This window comes from Podarcis filfolensis (assembly GCF_964270895.1).
Source record: "Podarcis filfolensis genome assembly, chromosome: 5".
Lineage (NCBI taxonomy): Eukaryota > Metazoa > Chordata > Lepidosauria > Squamata > Lacertidae > Podarcis > Podarcis filfolensis.
This window is the reverse complement of record NC_139608.1, coordinates 53793115-53817840: the sequence shown is the minus strand read 5'-3', so window position 1 is coordinate 53817840 and position 24726 is coordinate 53793115. Positions and strand designations below refer to the sequence as shown.

The 24726-nt window shown below is 40.2% G+C and overlaps 1 protein-coding gene across 42 annotated transcripts in view; it reads right to left on the bottom strand.

Moving 5' to 3' along the window:
* Window positions 1-24726, bottom strand: part of TACC2 (transforming acidic coiled-coil containing protein 2) — a 153923-nt gene that overhangs the window by 9200 nt on the left and 119997 nt on the right. For 17 of the 42 annotated variants that reach the window (XM_083616766.1, XM_083616788.1, XM_083616773.1 and 14 more), the window contains 10 exons: window positions 24589-24649; window positions 22679-22886; window positions 16282-16343; window positions 15914-16029; window positions 14657-14813; window positions 14151-14291; window positions 11961-12050; window positions 4279-4422; window positions 2827-2903; window positions 464-507 (listed from right to left, as the gene is read on the bottom strand). In XM_083616766.1, coding sequence (XP_083472892.1) covers window positions 464-507; window positions 2827-2903; window positions 4279-4422; window positions 11961-12050; window positions 14151-14291; window positions 14657-14813; window positions 15914-16029; window positions 16282-16343; window positions 22679-22886; window positions 24589-24649 — 1100 coding nt within the window. The remainder of the gene's footprint in view (window positions 1-463; window positions 508-2826; window positions 2904-4278; window positions 4423-11960; window positions 12051-14150; window positions 14292-14656; window positions 14814-15913; window positions 16030-16281; window positions 16344-22678; window positions 22887-24588; window positions 24650-24726) is intronic. The other 25 variants (XM_083616767.1, XM_083616768.1, XM_083616769.1 and 22 more) reach the window with 4 other exon arrangements.

The window sequence follows — 24726 nt, the reverse complement described above, 5'->3', positions numbered from 1 at the left end:
ATCAGTCTCAGTCCCCTTGGTCAGTGATCAGGGATGATGGGAGATGTAGTTGAACAACATTCAAAGGGCACCATGTTGGCTTGCCCTGTTACAGATCACCCATGGAGAAGTAAAGACATCACCTTTTGGCAGGAGTAATTAAGCAGAGAGCTTTGCCATTCTGATAAAAGTAACACTGAATAATGAAAGGACTTTCTGAAGATGGAGCAATAGATTCTATCAAAGATGCCTAGGCTGTTGTGTACAAAATCAAAGTGATGTGACCAGCTATGTTTCAGATCTCTGTTTCAGGAGAACGCGAGACTGGTTTTCCAGGACTAATTAGTAGCTTCTGCCCCCCTAAGATACCGTCACAGTTATTGCTTATTTTTAAGACTAAAGGAACCCAACTTTAAATAAGTTTTTATATTCTCTTATCAGAATGAGGACAGAGAAGTTCATTTTTCATGACACCACCACCTACCTATCATTTGGGCAATCGTCTTCTCATACTCTGAAACAATTTTCCTATACAAAAAGAAGAAAAGATAATACATGAACAGAAATTAACTTTTGCAATGGCATCTCTTAAGGAAAAGCCTTATTAAATACCTTCAACATACTTAATAAGATAAATGTAGCTGAGTAACAACAGGGCAACACTCCATCAAAGCTTAATTGATACACAGCACAGCACACAGGGTGGGGATATTAAACTCATGTCCTCATCAAGATATGCAGTGCCATGTATTGTGGCCTGTCTAGTATTAGATTAGCCTTCAAATTGGTGCCCTCTGGATGTTTTGGACTGCAATTTCCATTTCTTCCAGCTGGCATCTGGGAGAGTCAGTGAAGAGTGTGCTAGATACATTCCCTCTTTTGCTGTAGACTTGATCAATGGGTTAGAGAACACATAAGTTATCTTCTTATGAGTAGGCTTCCTTGTCAGTCCCTTTTGAGTATCTTACTCGAGGGGACTAATAAATCTATTACTGAACAGATGGCAAGATATCTGAACGTCATAACTTTTAGACCTGCCATGATCGTTAGTTTCCAGCTTGCCATTGTTAATCATCGGTTCTACTGAGGATTTGATTTTTTACTTTGCATATTGTTTGATAGATTGTAATAAATACTTGATTGATTGATTGATTGATTGACTGATTTGATTGATTCTTTGCTTCCCTAGTCCAGATGGGCCATACACAAATGAAGGCCTTTATCAAACTACAGCTGACTGCAATCTTGACAGGCCTGTAATATGGAATATTTGAACTTGCCAAAATTTGGAAGCAATCTGCTGGTTAATTTTTTTGTTATAATTAATTCTGTAAGCATCATCACTCTGGAGCAAAGTCATATCTACTACTCCTCTGGAACACCAAGTGTCTAAACCACAACAAGACTTCTGAAGCAAGTCATCTACACAATCTGCAGTGATGATGCACCAAAGACTTCATAATTCTACAACACTTTTGGGGATTGATCCAAGTGTATTAAAAATCAATGAAGGTTTTGTCAAAGGCTTTAACCGAAGACAGTTTGTTCCCTTTTGCTATTCCATATGCCTAACTGGTGAATTCTTAACATGCAGAATACAGAAAGGTAGCCGTGTTGGTCTGCCATAGTCAAAACAAAAAATTTTTTTTCTTTCCAGTAGCACCTTAAAGACCAACTAAGTTAGTTCTTGGTATGAGCTTTCGTGTGCATGCACACTTCGTCAGATACGAAGATACAGTATCTGATACAGTATCTGATACAGTATCTGACGAAGTGTGCATGCACACGAAAGCTCATACCAAGAACTAACTTAGTTGGTCTTTAAGGTGCTACTGGAATGCAGAATACAGTTCCTCTTGCCAGGAAGTGCATATTTGCAGAGGGGTTGTTGCAGTAAAAACAGCGGCTTGCCTCATATTATACCAAATCTTATATATTAAAAAATAACGAGGGCTTACATTCTTGTTTGGGGGGAAAAAATAAAAAAATAATCTGTGATGCCATGACAAATCCATAATGTTATAATTTTATGAAAAAGTCATAAAGCTGTCAAGCAAAATGACAATTTGAAAGGTTTGTCCTCATTTTAAAAACACACTCGCATCCTATTACATCCTCATTTTAAAAGCACACCCTTGCATCCTATTTTGGATTTGTTCTCAAAAAGAGGCTAGCTGGAATAAGCAGATTAAAAGTGATTTAGGAAGCTGATCCTTGCCTTTCCAGAGTGAAATCAGGCTAATCAAATGTGACTAGCCTTAGTCTGTTATGTTTGAGTGATGAGTCATAGTTTGCCAAGTGAATATTCAAGGCAGTTTGCACGTCAATCTGTACTGCCTGGTAAAAAAATAATAATAACCTGATGCTGTTAGGAATTCAAACCCATATTAGGCATACTCTGTGAATGTGAATATTGCTGGCATATCTGCAGGAGATTCTAACAGCTAACTGCAAAGGTTCTCAAGAATCCCTTGCAAAAGGCATTTTTTCTGGTTTGTGTTTTTTGGTTCCTGTTTTTATTGTGCATTTTGTGTTTTTATTATTGTATCTTTATGTGGTGAACCGCCCTGAGATCTATGGATGAAGGGTGGTATACAAATTTAATAAAGACATAAATAAATAAAATAAAATAATAAATAATAAAACAGTACAAGACTAATAGATAGGATTAAGCGGTATTCTGGGCATTTTGTTCATTGTCTCCGTGTTACTAAAGATCTGATGCAAAAAATAAATAAGTCACAGCAAATAGCAGCAATGTACAAATGCTGTTTTACGTATGGATGCCTTTATATGTTATAACAGCAAGTCTTCTGAAAGCACAGGCATAAAAGAATAAAAACACACCGCATTTCCATGACTTCCCTCCTGCTCTCTTCATATTTGTCTTTCCATTCTGACACCTCTCTTTCCTTAGCTATGATCTGTTACAAGAGGAGAAAGAAGCCTGTTAAATCATCTTAAAGGCACAAAGCATCTTGTCAAGTAACTTCTTAAATCATTAAGAAAATGGGAAGATTTTCAAATAAAAATGTTTAGGCATTTCCTGCTTTTACCATTCTAGAAGACATTATGGCTAAGCAGAAATACCGCATTGGCCTGAATACAAGCCACACCCGAATAAAAGCCGCACTTTTAAAATTTGAGGGGGGGGGAGAGAAAAAACACCCAAATATAAGCCGTTCTATTCCTCGCTGCTCCTGGCTGAGGGTGGGGGAGTCAGTTGTGTTGCTGGAGGCCTTTCCCCTTCCTCGCTCTCTCCATTCCTGACCTTGGGGAGAGGATGGGGGACTATGTGAGGGGCAGGTGCAGCTTTACTGTGCTCCTGGCGCTGTTTGCCCCGCGCTCCTGGCTGCATACCATAAGGTCACAAATATAAGCCGCACTTTAACTTTTCACAGTCAGAATTTGGGAAAGAAGTGAGGCTTATATTCAGGCCAATATGGTAAAGTGTGCCAAATCTATATCCAGGTTTTGCTCTAGCCAGCAAATTGTCACAGAGACTGGGGTGACAATCACCATTGTTGTACATGTAGAAAACTGGTGTGAGCCACACTGACACCTTTATTTGGACTCCCATTCTAGCTAATATACAATGCTGCTCTAATCTTCTGAACCTTCTTGTTACCTTTTTCAAGCATACATGCTGTATCTCACACCATCAGTGAGAAAACTGCACAACTGTTGCTCATCACTTCCCTTTTACGCATGTAGCACTGATGTAAGCCAATCTGCCTGGCTAAAATTTGGCCAAAGGCTTCCAAGCGCATAAATCCAATATTCTAATGAACATGGTGCACCTGCTGTATACGTTTCTCTCCTGGCTAAACAAAACAGTTGTTCAGAGATACATCTCATGCCTCAACTGTGTAAGTTTTCCCCCACAAACAAAAAATTATCACCCAAAATTTGATGGGGCCAGTTTTCTATTATGCAGAGCAGAAAAAGGTGTACAATTGAGGGGCAGTGAAGAGAAGCTGTATCATAGCCATGGTTGAGGTTTAAAATGCTGATTAGGAGCACTCCAGGGTTAGGGTTAACCATGGGACATCATGCTGAACTGGAGCTAAGGGTGTTGAGAGACAACTTATGCCTAAGTGGAATTATTCATTGAAACATTCCAATGTGAACCATGGTTAGAAAGCAGCTGGCACTACAACTGTACTAGCCCATTGCTTCAACACCCTAACATAGACATTCTTTTTGTACACAGGTAAACCTCAGAACAGCTGCACTTAGGAAAGCCTACTCATTAAAAAACAAACAAACAGAATTTTATCATTTAAGATTATGGGTTACCTCCTCCCTGGCAACTCTCAAGGCAGAATCCAAGTCTTGCTGCTGGTAGAGCAAACTGGAGGTATTCTCTCCCTCCGAGCTGCTTATCCGAGAGTAGAGTGCACTTTTAGAGATGGACACATCAGCTGAGATGGCAGGGTCTCTCTGTTCATTGAAAAAGAGAGGAATAGTGTTGATAATTACAGTAACCATACGTTCCACTAGTATTTCAGGTATCCATATTTGGGGGGGGGGGTGGACAATGAGGAAATGTGAGGTTATGATGAATGGAAAATGTTCATCTGTATATAGCTTAGATGGAGCTATACAGATGCAAATGGAACTGAAAAACAGAAAGTGTATATAGAAAGGTGTAGTCAATGATATTTTACTCAGAGTAGACCCATTGAAATTAATGTCAGGGACTAATGTAGGTCCATTACTTTCAGCGAGTAAGTGTTTGTTGACTACAGCTCACTGTGCTATTCCGTTCATTGTATTTTCTGTTTTCATACTTGTATGTCTTTGACTTCTCAAAGCCCTGGTAATAATTTAATGGCTCTAGAGTAATTATTGAACATAGCAGACGCTACTGGGAATTCTGATATTTCTAGATGAAGCACAATCAGGTTGAAAAGTTCATCAGTGCCTAAACATGAGCACCACACAGTCTTTCTGCACAAGGGTCAGTTGGAGAACTCAGTGTCCTGGGGTTTATGCCTACCTGCTCATCCAAGTGCTAGAGTCACATTCTGCTGAAATTCACTACTTCTCTCCTAAGATTGTTATCACCCCTTTAAGAGTGTTATCATCCCATGCCACACCCAAGACTGGCACCTGCTGAACCATGCACTACACCTACAGTGTTGATTTAAAAAAGCCAAGGCAATAGAAGAACAAATGCACATGAAAACTAAAGTGAAAGCTTCTGCATGTGAAGATAGGCTAGGGTCAGAAGCAGAGAGGCCATCAGGCTTTCCTCCGTTGGTCTGCCCAACACTTCAACATCTTTTCTTTTTTCTTTTACATTTTTCCAGCTTCTGCAGATGAAAATAGCAGCAGGATTGTCAGACATGCGGGCATGTTTGCCTGGAAGCAGTCAGGTTTTTGCTAAAAGATGTATGCATGCAATGTCATAAAAGCAAAACAGTGATAAGACCATCAAAAGCCATTGGCTAAGATAGTCTAGGGATACAACACTGATTACCAGGTTATGTCATAGAACGTATGGCAACCCATGTTTGAAGGATAGATTTTGGCAAATTTCCATAAAAATAGCATAGAGGGAGGAGACTATCCCAATAGCTTCACCTTCACTTATTTATTTAATGAAGATCCAAATATTGTTGGACTCCAGCCCACAGGTTTTATACACACCTGGTATAAAATAAGGACTTACAGTTTATTGTTTTTCATTTTAGTGTTAATATTATCACTAGCACCACTAGAGAGCAGTAACTTAAGGAAGTTTCTGCAGATGGGGATCATATTCGCAGACCACATGAAAAGAGAATATGATCACAATACTTATTAGGTAACTCGGCTGTACACAACTAATTCACAATATTTATGGATGATCATTAAGCACGTAAGCAAACCAAGATTAATCTAGACTCAGGCAAGGTAAGTTTAACTGAGAAACTATAAGCAACAAGAGCTATTGTGTACATGAACATACTAGGAGGCTGGCTCAACTATTTCTTTGCATAGGATAAAGGAATTCAGAACTCTTACTTTTGTTTTTTGGGAAGCAAACCTGTTTCTTTTCCACTGGCCACTTTTCTTGTACCAACACTGAGAGCATTATACAAAATAAGAGAGGCAGATGACCAAACCCAGCAAGGCTACTTAGAGCTAGATATATAAGAGACAGGAATTTTAGTTCATTTCCTTCACTCTGCAAAAAACTATTGTGCAATACCTTGAAGGCCAAACTCCACAGGATGCTAAAAGCATGTTTGTATTTAACAGCCAAGGTTTTTAAAAATGCAAATACCATCAGCTGGATGGAAGCTGATAATTATCAGGATATCAGAAGGCCTGGAGGGGAGACATAATCCCTTCCTTCTCTGCTTTAGTGCTGGCACAAGACCTTCCTCTGAAGCTGCAATATGCCCTGGGAAGAAGACTCCCACTGGTGCCAATGCTGTGATTATCTGTCTCCTCCTCACATGTGCACAAACCTGCATGTTAAGTCAAAGACACATTTAGCATCACATCTAGTTCAGCCCTTAATCAAAGGTCCTTCGAATGCCTCTGCTATAGCAAGAATCTCTCTTACGCTGTATTCAGAATTTGTTAGTAAGGCAGGGGTGTGATGTTTTAAGGTACAGTTTCTTAAAGGTAAAGGGACCCCTGACCATTAGGTCCAGTAGTGGCCGACTCTGGGTTTGCTGCGCTCATCTCGCTTTATTGGCCGAGGGAGCCGGCGTACAGCTTCCGGGTCATGTGGCCAGCATGACTAAGCCGCTTCTGGCAAACCAGAGCAGTGCACGGAAATGCCGTTTACCTTCCCGCCAGAGCAGTACCTATTTATCTACTTGCACTTTGATGTGCTTTCGAACTGCTAGGTTGGGAGGAGCAGGGACCGAGCAACGGGAGCTCACCCCATCACGGGGATTCGAACCACCGACCTTCTGATCGGCAAGCCCTAGGCTCTGTGGTTTAACCCACAGCGCCACCTGCGTCCTACAGTTTCTTATGAACTATTAATTTACAGTATCAATATCAACGAGAAATTTAAGTATGACCACAATTCCTCTCATGGAATTTGAGCAGGTCTATCAAAAGAGCAAACCATATCAACAATGGCCTATCTGAACTTTGATTCACAGCGTGCCTCATCCAACAAACCGATGTATTTCAGAAGTGTGCAGCAAGGCCCAGCAGAGCAAGAAGAACATAGGCTTAACCCTTGTTACTTTTTGTTCCTACACTAGCTGATGGCTAAAAGGTGCTTGCTGAAGGAAGCAGGCCATTAGTCCAGGGATTTTCCAGGAAATTGTATTCATTGTAGATGAAACAACTAAAACATATAGCTCTATGATATTCTAGAAAAACTCAGTCTAATTTCTACCCTCTATCGAGCAGGATTAATGTTCCTGCAAAGTCATCCAGTAGATCCTATTATAAGTAATCTCCACTTAGCTACTGTAAGACACTGTAGCTTCCAGAGGATTCACCCATTGCTTCTTCAGTTGACCTTGGCAATGGTGGCGTAAAGTGGAAAGTTAACCAAAAAGTGCTCTTCGTATCCTAACAAGACATCAGAAGAAACTATCAAGCTCAGATTAAACATGGGGACTTAAACACGGGGACTTTTCCAGCATCAAATTTTCTGGATTATCTGTCAAAATCAGAGCTATAACATCGCTTGATTGCACTTAATTAGCTGCTCCTCCAGTTTCCCCATTATCGTGCTAATCCACTCAGGAAAATATCTGCACATTTCATAACTATGAATTAAAAATGAATTTTGAACTTTTAACATTACAGAGAAAAGTATTTCAAATAATGTTCAGCGTAACACTCAGCAGCGGCTTTGTTCACACATAACAACTCAGTCAGCAGAGCATGAGACCCTCAATCTCTCAATCTCAGATTGCAGCCCCACATTGGACAAAAAGATTCCTGAATTGCAGGGGGCTGGACTAGATGACCCTCATGGTCCCTTCCAACTCTGCAATTCTATGATGCTATGATTCTATGACTAAACAATGGATGCTCCTTAACAGCTAAGTGTTAGGTTTGATCCAGAAGCCCTGGTTTAAAAGAAACCCATGCATCATAAAGCATGCTTTGAAGTTGGCTTATTATGCAACTGACCATAATGTGGTTTAAATCGAGATTCCTAGCCAGGGCCAGATTTAGGTTTGATGAGGCCTTAAGCTACTGAAGGTAATGGGGCCCTTTATATGTCCAGCTGTCCTTTCCCAACAACAAATTGTCACTGTTTTTTGTTTTTTGTCTTGAATATCTGCTATATGGTAATTTATGGACCTAATAGGTATCTAAAGCCATTTGCACATAACAAAATATGTATCTAATCAAAGTAATTGTTGAAATGAAATACAATTAAGAAGAAGTATATTAATAGTGAAATACTTTTGGAGGGGCCCCCAAGGGAGTGGGGCCCTAAACTATAGCTTTTTTAGCTTATATGTAAATCTGGCAATGTCTGTCTCAAGTATAACACTAAAGTGAGATTCCACAAAAGTGAAAGTAAATTCTTCTGAAATTCTCCCCTTGGGCATGTGGGTAGAGGAATGAGGAATGTGTGCATGTTGAGGCTCATCCACACAGCACTAAAATATTGTTTAGCATTATATGCAAAGCTGCCTAATGTCATAGTAGTAAACTACGGCTTCGAGCTTTATTTGGTAGGTTATTAAAGATGGTCCTTCTTTCTAACAAGTGCATGGTTTTGATCCTTACGTTTCTTACATTTTGTTAAAGCTCTCAAATGTAATTAACTGATTAAAAGTAAGATCATTAATCAACCGGAATCATTTAATCACTTGGCAGCTCTGCTGTGAACACATTCCACTATAGGTGCTTTCTAATGTGAGGTGTTTATGTGTGTGTTAAAGATGGCAAATTCCAAGGCTAATCCTCTCATAATGGCCTGGTTTTCACATCTCACTAAGTCAAGCCATGCCTGCTTGGGACGAGATCACGGCTGCTTTACTCCTGGTCATTCTGCTACCATTTAGATGAGTGTGTGTCTGATGGTCTAGCTCTCTCCAGAATAACCATGAGCTGTAACCCATATATGTATTATGTTTTATGGCTCATGGTTTGTCTGTGAGAACCCTCTAAGCCAAACCATAGCTTTACTCAACCCTGTGCAGCAGCAGAATGACTGGGGAGATGCAGAGAGGCAGTAATTTACTCTGTGGGAGCACATACAACTTGCTCATTCATACTAAGCCATATTTGGTTTAGCATGATGTCTGAACTAGGCCACTATCTTTTATGGGAGGGACACAGTCATAATTCAGATAATCAGAAGTCCAGTCGTACAGCAATGCTAATTTACATGGATCCATATGGGCTGGATCTAGACACATCAAAGAAGCGTTTCAGTTAAATGTGTTGTATATTTAAACAGGGAAAACAGGTAGAGAAAAACGGGACTCCATGGCGCAATCTGGTGGCACAATGCTATATCGTATATACAAGGCATATAAATTGTTTTTCCTTTCCCAATCTAGCTAAGACCATGGATACCAGTCTAAATGCAAGATGCGCAGAAAAGCTATTAAGCTGGAAGAGATGCTACCAGATATCAGATCTTCAGCATTAAAAAAGGATAACAAAATCAATCTTACCACATCCTATTTCCTTGCTCTATTCTTTCTTTTTTACTTTGTTTAGTGCTGACAATGTACATAATCTTGAAAATATTTGGGGGTGTGTGTGGATACTATCTACCCAGTGCTTTTTTTCTAAAAAAAAGTTTAGGGGTACTCTCATTTTCCTACTCGTATTCCTACTCAATGAGGCCAAACTTAGATTCACAAAATGTTTAAGGGTATGCGTCCCCCTGCGCCCCCCCCCCAGAAAAAGCACTGTATCTATCTATCTGAATGATCTAAATGACTATTTATCAGTTCCTCTGCTGCCACCTTTCCCTCAAAGAGAATAAAACATTCCCAATGTCTTCAGAGTTCAAGAACAATCAGAAAGTTTTACCACTTTCACTTCAAACTGTCCTTTCAAGCTTTTTGACTTATCTACTTTGCTCCCCTTTCTCTAACCACAAAACGGCTGACTTACAATTTTGTTCAAATGGAACTTAACATGCAGAATTATTAGTCTTTTAAAATAATATGGGTTCAGTTCCCATGCACTTATTTATACATACACAATTTTCCCTAAGTAAAGTAATTTTTAAAACCCTGTTCGTAGCGTTCTGCAAAATAAATCGACCCAGCCGCACCATAAACTGATGGAAAATTTGCCATTGGTTTTAATAAGAAGGGGATTACACTCATTGTGCCCACTGAATCAGCAGCTGAGCTTCAGGTTATGTAATTAGGCTGAGCAATTCATAAAAATGGGTTGGGGGGGGATAAACTTTGCATTTGAAAATCAGCTCGCCCGTCTAATCCACACAAAGTGCAGTTATAGTGCTATGGTGCAAGGGTTTTTAAGATGGCTAAAATCACCTTGGGACTGGCTCCACAGCTGCCCCATCCGGTTGTGTACATGTGGTGCATGCGTGCTACAAAACAAAAATGAGTTCCAAAAGCACATGCATACAATATGCTCAAAATTTGGAAATATGTGTTTCCTTTAGGGCAGAATATCAGCTAAATGCCATGTGCAGCTGGCAGTAAATAAAAAAAGGACTGAAACCACACACGTACCCCGCTCCAGTCAAGCCCCATGAGCTGTGACCTTTGCATTAACACCACCGCAAGGGACCCTGCAGAGCAGCTGTGCACATCAAACACACGCCTTAAGAGCTAACATTTTACTCTAGTCGAGACCACATGCATCACAGAAGCAACCCCACACCAACATGGCAACAGCCAGCATGCTGTAGGCGTTATCAGGAAGGAAACACTTTAGATCGCAAAGAATAAAGAAGATTTGTGTGGAGGGAGGTTTTCTCCCCTTGCTTAGAAACTGTCAATTCTCCTCCCCCTACCCCACCCCATTTTATTTTATTTTTAGTCCTGTTGCTTAGAAGGTTGAGATGTGGTTTGGCTGAACTTTTCACCTTCAAACACGTAAGGCAAAACGGGTTAAGATGTTTAAAATCACTCCTCAAACAGCAAAAATGCTCCCCCATGCAGTTTATAGCTAACTAAGCACCAGCCCTTGGAGTTTTATGTATAGGTAATTTAGACAAAATCCTGCTTCTATAAAACAAGCCTCAGGGCTCACTTCGAGTACAGATATTGTGCCTGGCTATTACTAATGCTATTCATTCACAGATATAGACAATTAAATTTTAAATTAGAATTTAATTAGAGATGTCACCCGTTTTAAGAAATACACTGCTGGACACGGATGCTTAAATTAGGTGTCACACTTGCAGGACATTTTCAAACAATAAAATTCTACAGTGAATGCCGAAAATTTGGTGAATCATGGCCTACACAAATGAATGCTAACAATGCCAGGTAAATTTTGTGGTTGATTAAAAAAAGAGCTACACGTTTCCCCACTTTTGGACACACAGAAGTGAGTGCTATCACACAGTGCAAGTTAATTGTGAACATTCATCAATATATCCAAGTTCTGGACTTTCACAGCATTTGTCTGCAATTTTCAAGATTTCCACGTGAAAGCTGACTTTCACCAAATTGTGGGATATTGGTCCATTAGGTGTATTTTAATTGAATTTACTGTTTTGATTAAAGCCTCCAAACTGTAAACTGTGCCATGATACTATAATAGTTAAGTGACCAAGAAATCCATTAATCTGTGAAAACCAAAGCAGACTGATGGCCAAAGTTGTATCTGTAGCCAAATACACATGATAGTGATTTTTAAAACATATCTGCAAGTGAAGGTGATAGAATTTGGGATTAGAGGAAGACTCTTGGCATGCTTCTTGATGTCCTCCTAAGTACGAAGGTGCCAGAAACATCACGCAACACCACTCAGAGAAACTTTTGTTAAAAGAAAACGCATTTGGGTTCCTTAAGCTGTGATCAGTTGCACACAAACTGCAGGCAGGTCACAGATACCTCTGTATCTGAGGAGCTGAAAGAAGCCAGGGTAATTTGTCTGGCTAGCTTCAGGGCTTCTATCCTCATTGCAGCAAACTCTAACTCCTCCTGTCAGTGGGATGGTTGTGAGCGATGCACAGGGAAAATGCATTAAGAACATGACATAAATGAATGTCCACATTCGCAAAATGAATGCCATATATCAGTCTGTTATGATCACCGTTTGGGGACAACATAGACATTAACTCAGGGTTTGAATGAAACATAAGCAGCACGTGAACAAGTACTTCTAGCAAAGTAGGGCCAAAAAAATGCTTTCTGGTTAAGGAACATTAAAAATTACTTAAAGAAACAAAATTTTTGTTTTAATCTATTTTGTATTTCTCTTTTGACATTAGTTATATGTTGCTTTCTCCTTCCACCATTCATAATTCAATTGCTTTCAGTTACTTGAAAAATTAACTAGAACTAAATGATAAAAATTATCATACATATTGAACCAGACTTCTGCAACCTGGTGCTTTCCAGATATTTTGGACTACAACGTACATCATACCTGACCATTGGCCATGCTGACTAGGGCTGATGGAAGCTGTAGTCCAAATCATCTGATGAGCACAAGGTTGGGGAAGGCTGCCTTAAGACCACTCACTCCAATTTACTTATTAGAAAATATTGCTAAAAGATTTACGCGCTAGATAATGTGGCATGTGCTACTCCTCTAGCTGCGCAGTACAAATCGTTTCACAATAGTTTCACCCATACAAAGATTTACTTAGAAGCAAGTCCCACTGAGCTCAGTGACTTACTCCTAAGGAAGTGTGCCCAGGATTCCAGCCTTAGAGAATCACCCTCACAAGACTGACAATGAGGTGAGCCACTGAGGCAGTTCTTGTTCCTGTGTGCGATCCTTTCTACTGGCCGTAATAAATGAGTACTTAATTCTGCCTTGCTTTATCTTGATCTTCATTAAGAAAGTATGCATTTAAGCCCAAAGCTAAGTGCATTTGTAGAACTGACATTTTAATTTGCGCTGCAATTCCGCATGTTTGCAGTACAAATTCAAAGGAACAGTTCCAGGAGTCAGAGTTCGACAACCAAGGTACCACTGTATACCCAGTTCACACACTGGGCTCTAAAAGAGGGGTGTATACAAGTGTGTGGGTGTGTTATAGACTGTAAATTGGTCTGGAGGATATTATTTTTATCATCAAGGACATGACTGGTTCAAAGTCAGTTTCGGACAACTGAATCCTCAACACCACTTTGTGAAACCATTTGCCTCCTGCAAAACTGTCCCCCACCACTTGTGTATGTGTGATAACTTTAGTGAAACTTGAAGGGCGTGTGAGGATTTGCTTCTGGATCTTAACATTAAAATCATCGAGGTTGCTGAATATTGTAAATTCTCACGCCTAATCATATTTTTATTGTACAGTAGCTTTGTGCAGGATTCTTAGGTAGTTTATCAGTCTCCTGACTTCTTGGAATGCCTGTTCAGACAATGCTACATCAGGATTATCTCCAGGGGACTTTAAATGAAGTGTGGCTGGCCAGGATGCTGCCTGCAGAGCACTGAAGTGTTCTGGAGGACTGATTTCTTTTCTTTTTTTTAAGTTAGATGCATCATTTATTATTATTATTATTATTATTATTATTATTATTATTATTATTAATCTTCCACTGCTTAATAATAATAATAATAATAATAATAATAATAATAATAATATCCAGCGGAATGCTTCATTGTTCTGCAAACAGTCTTCTGGTCAGTCACACTTTGTGGAGAAACCCCTGAAAATTGTCCTGATGTAATGCCATCCAAACAGGAAGTATAAGATGCTGGAAGATCGATAAGACAACTGTGAACCTGGCACAAAGCTACAGGGGGGGAAATAGTTAAAAGCAATAGTATACACCATTCAAACACCTGATAATGATTTTAAAGTAAGAGCCAAACCCCTGCATGCCATTCCACCCACACTAGCATGTGACCAAATTTCTCGTGCGGACTTTCATTTTCTTTTTGCCCACCCCTCACATGAATGGTTAAAATAATATCAACAAAAAAATATATTAGCATAGCACAACTTCTCCTCGTAGGCTTGCAGAAGGTTTATGCTGCACGTCCCTTTTCAGACAAGAGCATTAGCCTTTTACTGGCATTTACAAACACTGAAGGAACACTGACAGACTTCCATTACAAACCTGAAGTTTCTGAGCAAATATTGGGGGGTTCTTTTCTGCTAAGTCAGGCTCTAGATATTGAAGCTGATCACACACTGAAGGTGGATGAGATATCCTACTGAGAAGGGCATCAGCAGAGACAAAGGGGTCCTCGGGTGTGGTCTGAAGAGCAAGCAGGATACAGAACAAGTAACAAAAACTGGCAGAACCACTCACGGTTAAAGTCATGCACCAGCCTTCATATATGCTTAATCTCTAGGGAACTACCAACAAAATCTGTAGTAAATAATGCTTTCCTTCCACCATATTACAACTGCCTGCATTTGCCCCAAAAAGAGAGCATGAGTGAGAAAGAGTATATAGCAAAAAGCTGAACATTTGCTGTGAGTTCTTGCAGAGAAAGAAACAATAAAAGTTAATTTATCTTAAACAATTAAACCCTTTTATATTTTAAAAGCGATGGCCTACTTGGATCTGCACTCAAGCTACTTTGCCCAATCTAGAGGGCGTACAATCAACCAACTTACTATGTCAAGGTTGTTTGAAGTGGGCTCCAGTTCTTTTGTTTTTGATTTGTCAGGTGGCTGTATTGATGTCTCTTGGCTCGCAGCCAGTGATCGTGAAGCTGGATGTTGTAATTTCACTCCAGAGGACAACTGGGCTTCAGTTTCTTCCAAGCTTGACCTGAGATACAATAAAGAACCATGCTTTCAGTTTGCTAGCAAAACCAATACATAGAGCGATGGAGAGTTATGCCTATCTCACAGCCTATACTTTTGCATTAAATCACATTTTAATCCGAAAGCTCTTAATAATAATTATTAATTCTTATTAATAATAGTAAACATCACATACAATGAAACAATTACTTGCGTAGGGTGGTTGTCACTGCTACATGGTCTGGTTCCACATGACACTGATGGATGACTAGGGAACCACACAGGTCAGGAATATGACCCCAGCAAATATATGGGGAACTGTAACACCGGCACAGAACTATATTTATTTCTTTATAAAAAAATTATATCCTGCCTTTCATCATAGCTGGCCTTGGGGCAAGTGAAAAGAATCCAGAAAACAATAATATAGAAGACACAGTCAAATCTACTCATATTTTTAGTGGGGTGGTTTGAGATGGATCTGCCCTTTTATATGTAATGTGGATGAGCATTTTAGGATCTTATGCTATTCTTGTTTTAATACTGTGTTTTAACTTTTGTTTGGTGGCTGGGGCAACCCAGTCAGATGGTCAGGCTATAACTATTACTACTACTGCTGCTGCTATTACTACTACTTATTATTATTATTAGTAGTAGTAGTAGTAGTAGTAGTAGTGCCCTGCCTCCACTATCAACAACAACAACAACACAAAGAATCATTGCTAGTAGCCTTTTATAACCTTATCCTCTATTAATTCATCTAATCCAGCCTTTCTCAACCTGTGGGTCCCCAGATGTTGTTGAACTACAGCTCCCATCACTCCTAGCTAGCAAGGGCAGCGCTCAGGGATGGTGGGAGTTGTAGTCCAACAACATCTGGGGACCCACAGGTTGAGAACCACTGAAAAGCCATCCAAGCTGATAGCCATGACTGCATCTTGTGGGATCAAGTTCCATAGTTTCACTATACACTGTAAGAAGTAGTACTTTCTTTAATCTGGCCCAAATCTTCCAATATTCAGCTTCATTGGCTGCTGTGTGCACCATCATGTCCATAAGAAGGCCTAGTTCTAGTTGTGATGATTACTACAAGTAATTATTCTTTTTGAAAATGCAGTGAAGTACCCAGAACAAGGAGTTGTAGAGTCTGATAATCGGACTGGAGGAGACTTGACTGGACTCTCCTGCTGTGCATCAAACATAAGGTACAAAGATTGCTTTGTCTGAGCATCATCATCCTGCTGTCAGAGAGAAGAGAGAGGAAAAAAAATTACAGTGCATCTTCTATAAACCAAAGCTTTCAGCCACCTCCATACCCCAAATGAAAAGTGATGAAGTGCTAAAATTTCTCTCCCAATTTTCAGTGATGCCTCAAAATAATTAAGAAATAAAACTCAAGTTGTTCAGTTTCCTTGAATTTACATGATCCATGAGACTGGGGTGACTGTGTTCATCTAGGAGCTCAAATAAGAAATCCACAAGTGGAAACTTACAGGTATGGAGGAACCAATCTTCTCCATATATTCTATTTCATAGGAATTGCCATACTCCAGATCTGCAATAAATCGAAAAGTGTGCTTGTTATGGTGGTGGAAGTACTCTTTGAGACAATAACAAAACAAAAGCCTAGAGGTTTGCCAGCTGATGCTTTGCTAATGAGCACAAAAATCAAAATTGGCAGATACAACTCAAAACATGCTGAGTATTGATCTTTGCCTGCATATCAATCAGAGCCCAATGGCACAAACAAGGATTATCCAAGCCGTTCATTGTGTAGGTCCTAATGTTAGATATCTTGTCTTCGTCCCCTGCTTTCTTCTTCTCTGAAATGGCCAAACACTTAGATTTTATTTGCCCAGGGTGCTCTTCCCTTCTCTTAAACCATTAAATGATGTATACTTGATTGAACTTTCTGTTCTGTACGCTCAAACGGAAAATCATATTCACAAGCTGATGCATTCAAATTATGTCACTTCTATAAACTATGGGGCTTTTATCTAGGAATTGTGGTCCCATTATTATTTCTATCTTGACATGAAAATGACTGAAGTGATAGGCTGTGAACACTCTAACATGGCAAAGGACCACAGAACAGCCTGGCTGCCCTTAATTATTATGTAAGGCATGGGCTTTCATGTCCTTTGAAAGCAATGTTTTTAATAGGTGCAATATATCTAATCCAATGCATGGCGTGCCATAAGACCCACACATTCAGCAGTGGGAGGAGAGGTGTGGGAAGGAAATATCTGACTGATGCATGGAAACAGAGTGATTGTGCCAGGCTTAGAGCCACTTGTTACTTAACAATATGTACCAACCACAACTTCTTTATATTTCACTATGACCATCATTTAAATGAGGACGTGCCAATTAAGATAGATTGTACATATATTTTGTTCTCAAGCATATATCTTTGGAAGCAGGAACACCTTAGAACAGTGGTAGATGGACTTCATAGTTGTGAGAGCTACTTCTCAGCCAACCGAAGTCCACCAACTAGAACAAGGTACAAAACAGGAGCTCAAAAACAGTCAGGAATTACTTGCCTGATGGGTCAGAGCTGCAGCAACTGCCCCAGACAACATCATATTCTGGTTACCAAGAAGGGGAGGGGGGAGCAGTGGCAGGGTCAGGGCTGTGTGGACACACTGGTCTGGCTTTGCCGTTGACCCACACAACCCTAATCTCACAGCTGCCTCAACCGTTCTCCTTCCAGTAAGTGGCAGAGACACTGCTGCTGGGAGGTTATTGTTGCTGCACTGCCATCACCAGGTGAATCATTCTTGGAAACAGTGTGCCTCACAGGACCCTCTCAGTCCAGCTAACAGTCCTGCCACACAAAAATCCACTCCTAGTTTTCTCCTATCTCAAAGTTTTCTTCGTCTCAGAAATTTAGAAGAGGGGTGAAAAAGTATTCTTGTGTTTGCAAACAGGAGTCAGAATCCTCACTGAACTACCACAAAAATCACACAGATCTACCTAACAGTAGATCTTGATCTACATTCTGCCCACTGGAGAACTACCAGTGCTATTAGGAACTTCAATTAAACACTTAAAAGGGCAGAATGTTAAGGATGAAGTACACAGTGGGAGAGCTGAAAGCACAAGGAGTTTGTGAGCAAAATTACATGTTTGGCAGCAGGACTCAAATCTGGATGAAAATGAGCCCTGTTCAGATGTTCATCATGGGGCATGATTAAAAGAGGAGGAAAGAACATGGAGGAGGGCACTAGCTCTGCTTCGAAAGCCATCTTCCTCCACATGTTCATTTCAGCCATATTAAGAATGCCTGAAGAGGGTAGTCATGTTTGGTGGTAAACATGGATCTAGGAAGCCCAGCTACTGCCAAGCAAGCTTCAAGGCAATGGGGTGAGGACAAGCACGGGAAGGGTTCTTAAACATTACCTTGTCCGCCATTTCCTCTCTACAATGCCCAGCTTCTTGCCCCTCAAGTACGGTTTCTAGATGCTTGTTTGCCACAGTGAAGGCAAAGCTGATACATGGGAGATGAAGGATTGCAAAGGTGAAGAGCTAACCATTTCTCCTACGGATCTGCTGCTGAAAAACCCTGAAACCACACCATCACCCTACGACTTTTCAGTTGTTCAGCAGAGACTGTCTTGCTCCATCCCACTTTGAATTCCACAGCCTAATTCTAAAACAAGCAGCTAAAACCTGGGAGAGGAAGTCCCATTGTATATACGGTAAGCCCTTATAAGTAAATAATGGGCCTCAACAGTTTCCAGCCATTGTTTGGAAGCACATTTCCCTGAAATCAATGGGAATGACTTGTTTTAAGTTTAGAGCAGCAGTGAGGTTTGGTCTCCATTGCAAAAAGTAAGCTTGCATATTCTCCTGCAAGCGAACACAGTCAGGCATATCACTCTCTAAACACTATGGGGTTCCTTGCATCACAGAATCTGTTCCATACTGGATCTACAGGAGGTCATATTTATGGCAGGAAGACACCCTTAAACTGCAGATACACAGAATTATGACTGGCATCCATCAGCAGACCAAATTTATTATTACTGTATTCATTTCCGAATACTTTCGTCACCATTCATGACACTATTTGTCACTTTGAAACACATGTTTGGGAAATCCAGATGCTGTACTGTTTCATGCTTTCCCTAGAAACATTTGGTAAATTGCTTGTGTTGCCTCATGCAGGACGCTTCAAGTTCTGTGCTCAAGTTACAGAAAATCACAAATGCACAATTAATTGCATGCTCCTATAATTCCAACCCCTAATTTGTCCTGACCATTCTTAGGTTTCTGCCTTTTAAAGGTTCATGTACATAAACCAGGTGTGAAACGAAAGTCCCTGGCGGATCTGTCCAACTTAAAATGACCAGGATTCATTCCCTTCCCCCAATGTGCATCAATGACCAGCAGCAAAACATCCGCTACATTAAAAGCACCAATGAAGATTTTGACCACAATCTAGCAGTACTGATTCATATGTGGCATTCCATGGACACCACAGGTTTCCTGTTCTCATTTGTGAGCAGCAGAGCACTCCTTGTGTGAGGGGGAGAATCCTGCTTTGTGGTGCAATTTCCCTTTGCAGAAGGGAACAAGAAGCCATTGCATTCAGGGCTCTGGATCACATCCTTTGTCTGAAACTTCCACACATTCGATCACCAAGACGTTTCTGTTAATTAAAGGCCTTCCCTTCCATAATCTCATATAAATGTGCTAATTATGATATTTTGACGTGAGAAAATATGTCAGCTCCATACGCTCAACGCATGACAGATGAAACATTTCCTGAAACGTTAAATGCCAGCATGGCAGTGGTTAAAGCTTGAAAGATTCGACATGGATTTTATCTCTCATGGAGAAATTCACACTTGATCTAATAATAAAATCCAGATAGCTGGCAAAGCTATCATGGTTTGGTGTGTGTGTGTGTGTGTGTGTGTGTGTGTGTCCAAATGTACAGGGATTTTAACATATAAAATAATGTTAAAAATGAAAAATGAAAGCAGATATTATTTCAAAAGCAACTTTAAGATCAAGACTAAAAAAGTCAAATCAGTTCTGAAATAAGCTGCAGGCTTGCTTAAGACTACTCCTTTTCTTTTCTTTAACAGCAGTCTTTTGGGGACCTCTTCTAATTGCCTCTGACATCTTGTTATCTGGAAGACACAGCTTTCACGCCCTCTTTGGGTATATACTATTATTACATCAGTTTCAGTCCTTGCGCTATCTCACAGTAGATGCATAAATCATCTCTTCTGGGTTTGATGAGTATTTCATCTTACTCGATTCCAGAATCAATTTGGCAATTCCCAACTCTGAAAAAAAATTAATGGTGCACCCTATTGTAGAAATGGCTTGGGATTCGCAGAAGATTCAAATGCTTAATTATCCTGAGTAGCCAGATAAGAAGAATTCTAGTGGATTAGCAAACAAACAAACAAGGTGACAAGTGTCATACTCAGTTCATGACAAGTGCCTATTGAAGGTAGCCTTTGATATCAGAAAGATATTCAAAGAAAAATCACAGGTGGTGCAAGTGATAGTCGCAGAAAGAATCCTTTAATTACTCTGAAAACTCTCACTGTAGCATGAAGATGAGTCCAGAGGGAAAGTGTGATTATATTTAAATGATCCCAACAGAGGAAACATTATTTGCTGTAATTAACAGGTAATCTGGGCCACATGTTACCCTGTAGACACAAGAGGCAGGAAAATTAGTATGTAGAGTCACTCTGGGTGTCAGTCTGTTTTGAGTTCAAATCTTGTGTTAAATCATTCTAATTATGATTATAATAAACTGTTTTTCTTTAAGGCAGAACTTTCATTCTTTCTTTCTTTCCTTATTCTAACAATATTTTAAATTACAACTTGAGTATAAGCACCTCAGCCTATACTCATTTTATTCATCACAGTTACATCCTTCTTTTCTTTCAGGGAGCTCAAGGTGGTAAGTGGTTCTCTTTCCCCATAACCATATCATGCCCCATAACAGCTCTGGGAAGTGACTGGACCAAGGTGACCTAGAGAGCTTCACAGCTGAGTGGGGATTTGAATCTGTCTCCCTGATCCTGGTCTGACACACAAGCCACTATATCACACTGACTTTCCTTGAGAGAGCAAGACCTAGGGAAGCAGAGTACGGCAGCTGTGAAGGGAACAGCTGGGTGAGACAAACAGGGACTGGAGGAAGCCTGAGGTTACAGCCTCAGTTGCAAGCCAGATATATCAGAGGGAATGCACAAGTGCTGCATATTACAAAAGTGACTCTGTGATGACAAGGGTCCTTTCCACTCACTGGAGTTGAGGAGCCACCAGGCAAAATCTGAAATTAAGGTACCACTATGGAGTCCTGAGGGCTCTCAGGGTGGGTGTGTATGTTATTGGGATTAAGCAATCTGACAAAAGAGCAGGGCCTTCTTAATGGTGGCACACTCCTTGCAGGACCAATTACTAAGGCAGCTGATCAGGATTAGGCCTTTCAAAAATTAATTAAAACTGGTTTTCTTCCAGAAGGTATTTTGGCTGTGTGGAAGAGATACTTTCAAGGCTGTTGTTAAAATAATTTCTTAATACTGTTTTCGTCTAGAGTTATAAAATGACCTTAGTTAGTTTTATTCTTCCATTGTACTTTCATGGGCTGCTCTGGGGACCCTTCAGAGCCAAAGACTGTGGTAGAAATGTAAGAAACAAAACCAAAACACATTGAATTGTAGCTAAACACACTGAACTGTAAAGAAGCAAAACCTGCCCTATTCATAGAAAAGACAGCCGAGTTTCTCAAAATACTACCTACAGCAGCCTTTGTCCACCTGGTGCCCTCCACATGGCTGGGGCTGATGGGAATTTCAGTTGAAAGCATCTGGGAGGGCACCAGGTTGGAAAAGCCTGATCTGCAGATATATGTCTATGTTTATCTATGTGAATGGTCCCTTAACTCAGTCAATGTTACGTTGTTTTACAGGGCAGAGGCAACTCACCCCCTCCAATACTATACCCATTATTATCCAGCAAAAAACAACAACCCCATTTTGTCAAACTGTTCAGTGTGTATTTCATAAGACAGGGATCATGCAGACACACAGAGAACCAGTAACTGACACTAATATTTTGAGAAGCATAAAGTTATGAGTAAAGAGAACTGCAAAACACGAGCTGCGTTTATTGTCCCAGTGATCACAACACAAAGATTCATGTTAAGTAAGTTAAGCACAAATTTATATGTCCCTCTTAATTATGAGCTAATTGGGTTAAATGCACTGTGTATATCTGGTTAAAGACTATCAGGGCTTCCACAATGCTTAAATGCTACCTACACTTTCATCATAATCTTATGGCAGTACTCTGCACATGAAATGCTGCATGGTTAACCCTAATACACCCAAGCTTACATAGTGTACCAGGGAACGGGCGATGTTAAATCTTTTCTCCCTCTTGCACTATCTTCCAAACACATTTTTAATAATATATGTCCGACGACTGATGCTTACAAGCAGTAGCTAAAAAAATCCCAAGAGCCGGGCCAATTAATGGAGCAGTAATATAAAAAGCAAAACGTGAATGTGGGAGCTCCAACAATGGTGCAGGAAACTGCCTAGAAATAAAAGATTTCATACAATCGCTACCAAAGCTAATTACAGTTTGTTACTGACGGCAGGAGTTTTCTGGATCACCTCCAAACATCCCTATGCGGAAACCATGTCAGGCAAACAAAGCACTTAAATAGAAGCGAGGCAGTGAATTAAGCTAGATATGCTGGAAGACAACATTAAATGGGATCATTCAACCTGCACTTGAGCAAAGGTAATCAAAAGGCACATTTGCTTCCTTCATCGCTCTCCACATCTGTTTGTTTTTCCCATCTTAAGGAGGGGAAATTGATTCCACCTCTTTCTGCCAGCTTACCTTCTGTAGGAGAGCTGAACTTGGTTTCATTTACAAAAGTCGACAGATCCGATGGCTGGGGATAATCCTGCTTGTCAGAATCTAGATCCACTGTCATGCAAGTCCATTTCTGGTTGCCCACTGAAGAAGCCAGTTTCTCTTCATCTGTTGCATGAACCACAGTGGATACAACAGAGGGTGTTTCGGTTGTAGGCAGTGGCGTAGACTCCTGAGAGTAGGGGGAAGAAATGTTAAATAACTATTGTGCTGTAAAGAAAGAAACAATTGTCTCTCCTCTTGTATCTGGCTTCCTTTTACTTTCTTTTTAACTACTTATTCAAGCTTCATAGAGCCTAGGAGAGTGATGGCCAAACTTGGCCCTCCAGCTGTTTTGGGACCACAACTCCCATCATCCCTAGCTAACAGGACCAGTGGTCAGGGATGATGGGAATTATAATCCCAAAACAGCTGGAGGGCCAAGTTTGGCCATCACTGGCCTAGGATTTCAGCCCTTAAGACACTGCAGTATGGACAGAGCCAGCTCAAGATATTTTGCTGCCTGAAGGACAAGATGGTGTCACCTCCTTGTTCCATATACAGAAGCCAAATGGAGTAGAAGTTGAATCCTAATTCAACACAGCTGATGGAAGAGTGTCCTCCATTAGTACCGAACACAGCAGGCTAATTTAGAGAAGCAAGAACATGCTGTACAACATATACAGCTCTGTCCTCAAACACAGGCCAGGGGGCCTTAGAAGGAACAGCAGGAGGGAGGTGCACTATTGCCACTACCATATGCTGCCTGAGACAGTTGTCTCACCTTGTCTAATGGTAGGGCCACTCCAGGCAACAAATATGAATGGACCTTGTTCTCTTACAGATATCTGAGAATCATTGCTTCAATCAATGCTAGGATAAATGACAGGTGAGACGAAGTGGGGCATCATTTGTTTTTGCGATTAGTTCAACTGTGTTATCTAGTGAAGAATTCAATTCTACACAAACTTACTTTTTTAAAAAATCTATTGTTTTAGACCACTCTGTACACAGAAGTGTGGTAGTCCCCTTGTAAAAGAACAGGGTTGATGCTGCCCCCAATAAGGGAATTTTGCTATGCCACAGAACATTCTCACAGTTTGTGGTGGCACTGCAATACCTGCTTTATGAAACCGATTTTGTTACAAATCGTGACAAGTCTATCAGCTGACTGTGTGAATCATGACCAAGGGCTCAGCAACAGAAGAACTAGAGCAATATGAAATCGGTACTGGGGCACTGGAGAACTTTGGAAGTCTGCCTCTCTGTCAAACACTATTTCCATTTAATTGGTGACATTTCCAAATGATCTAGTCTGCTTGGGATTCCCCACTCTTTATGGCATCAGGTGTCTTTTGGCTTTATGGTACCAAATATGGAAAGATGCCTTGCAATCTAGCTCCTCTGCATTTGCTTTTCTTTTAGACTGCTTTTCTATAATATATTTATTTTTTAATTTGGTCTCTGGAGACGTTCAGCCTTGCTATGCCATTAAGCAAGCTAATCTGCAAATCATTTGCATTTCTTCCCCTTAAGTGCATTCATGTTTACAAGATTTAAATGTCTTTTTTCAAGTTTATCAGAGCAAAATCAACTGTACCAGAATCTATTTCATTTGTTTTTCATTTTTGCTTTGAATACCTATGCTTGAAGTGTTCAAAAGCTTGGATTACAGGTTTTGACCGCTAATTGTTTCAGTAAAAAAAATGTGTATTTCTATTTTGTTATCAAAAAATTATATTAGGTCTGTGATTTTACTTGAAGATGCTGGTTTACTTTCCTTACTGAATGAGTCCCCAAAAGAGAATTGGTTGCCAGACAGTTATAAGGAATTTGCACTGGACCAGTGTTAACAAAAAATCATTTAAATAAAAAAGCTTGTTAGTACTCTTTACCTGTGAAGGTGCATCAGACAGCGGAGATCTTTTTGGTGACTTTTTCACCCTAAAAGTATCACTGGAAAGAAAATGGAAATTTTGAGTATGGTGAGCTGTGGAAAACCAAGAGTGTTTAAGAACAGTGCAGAGTTAAAG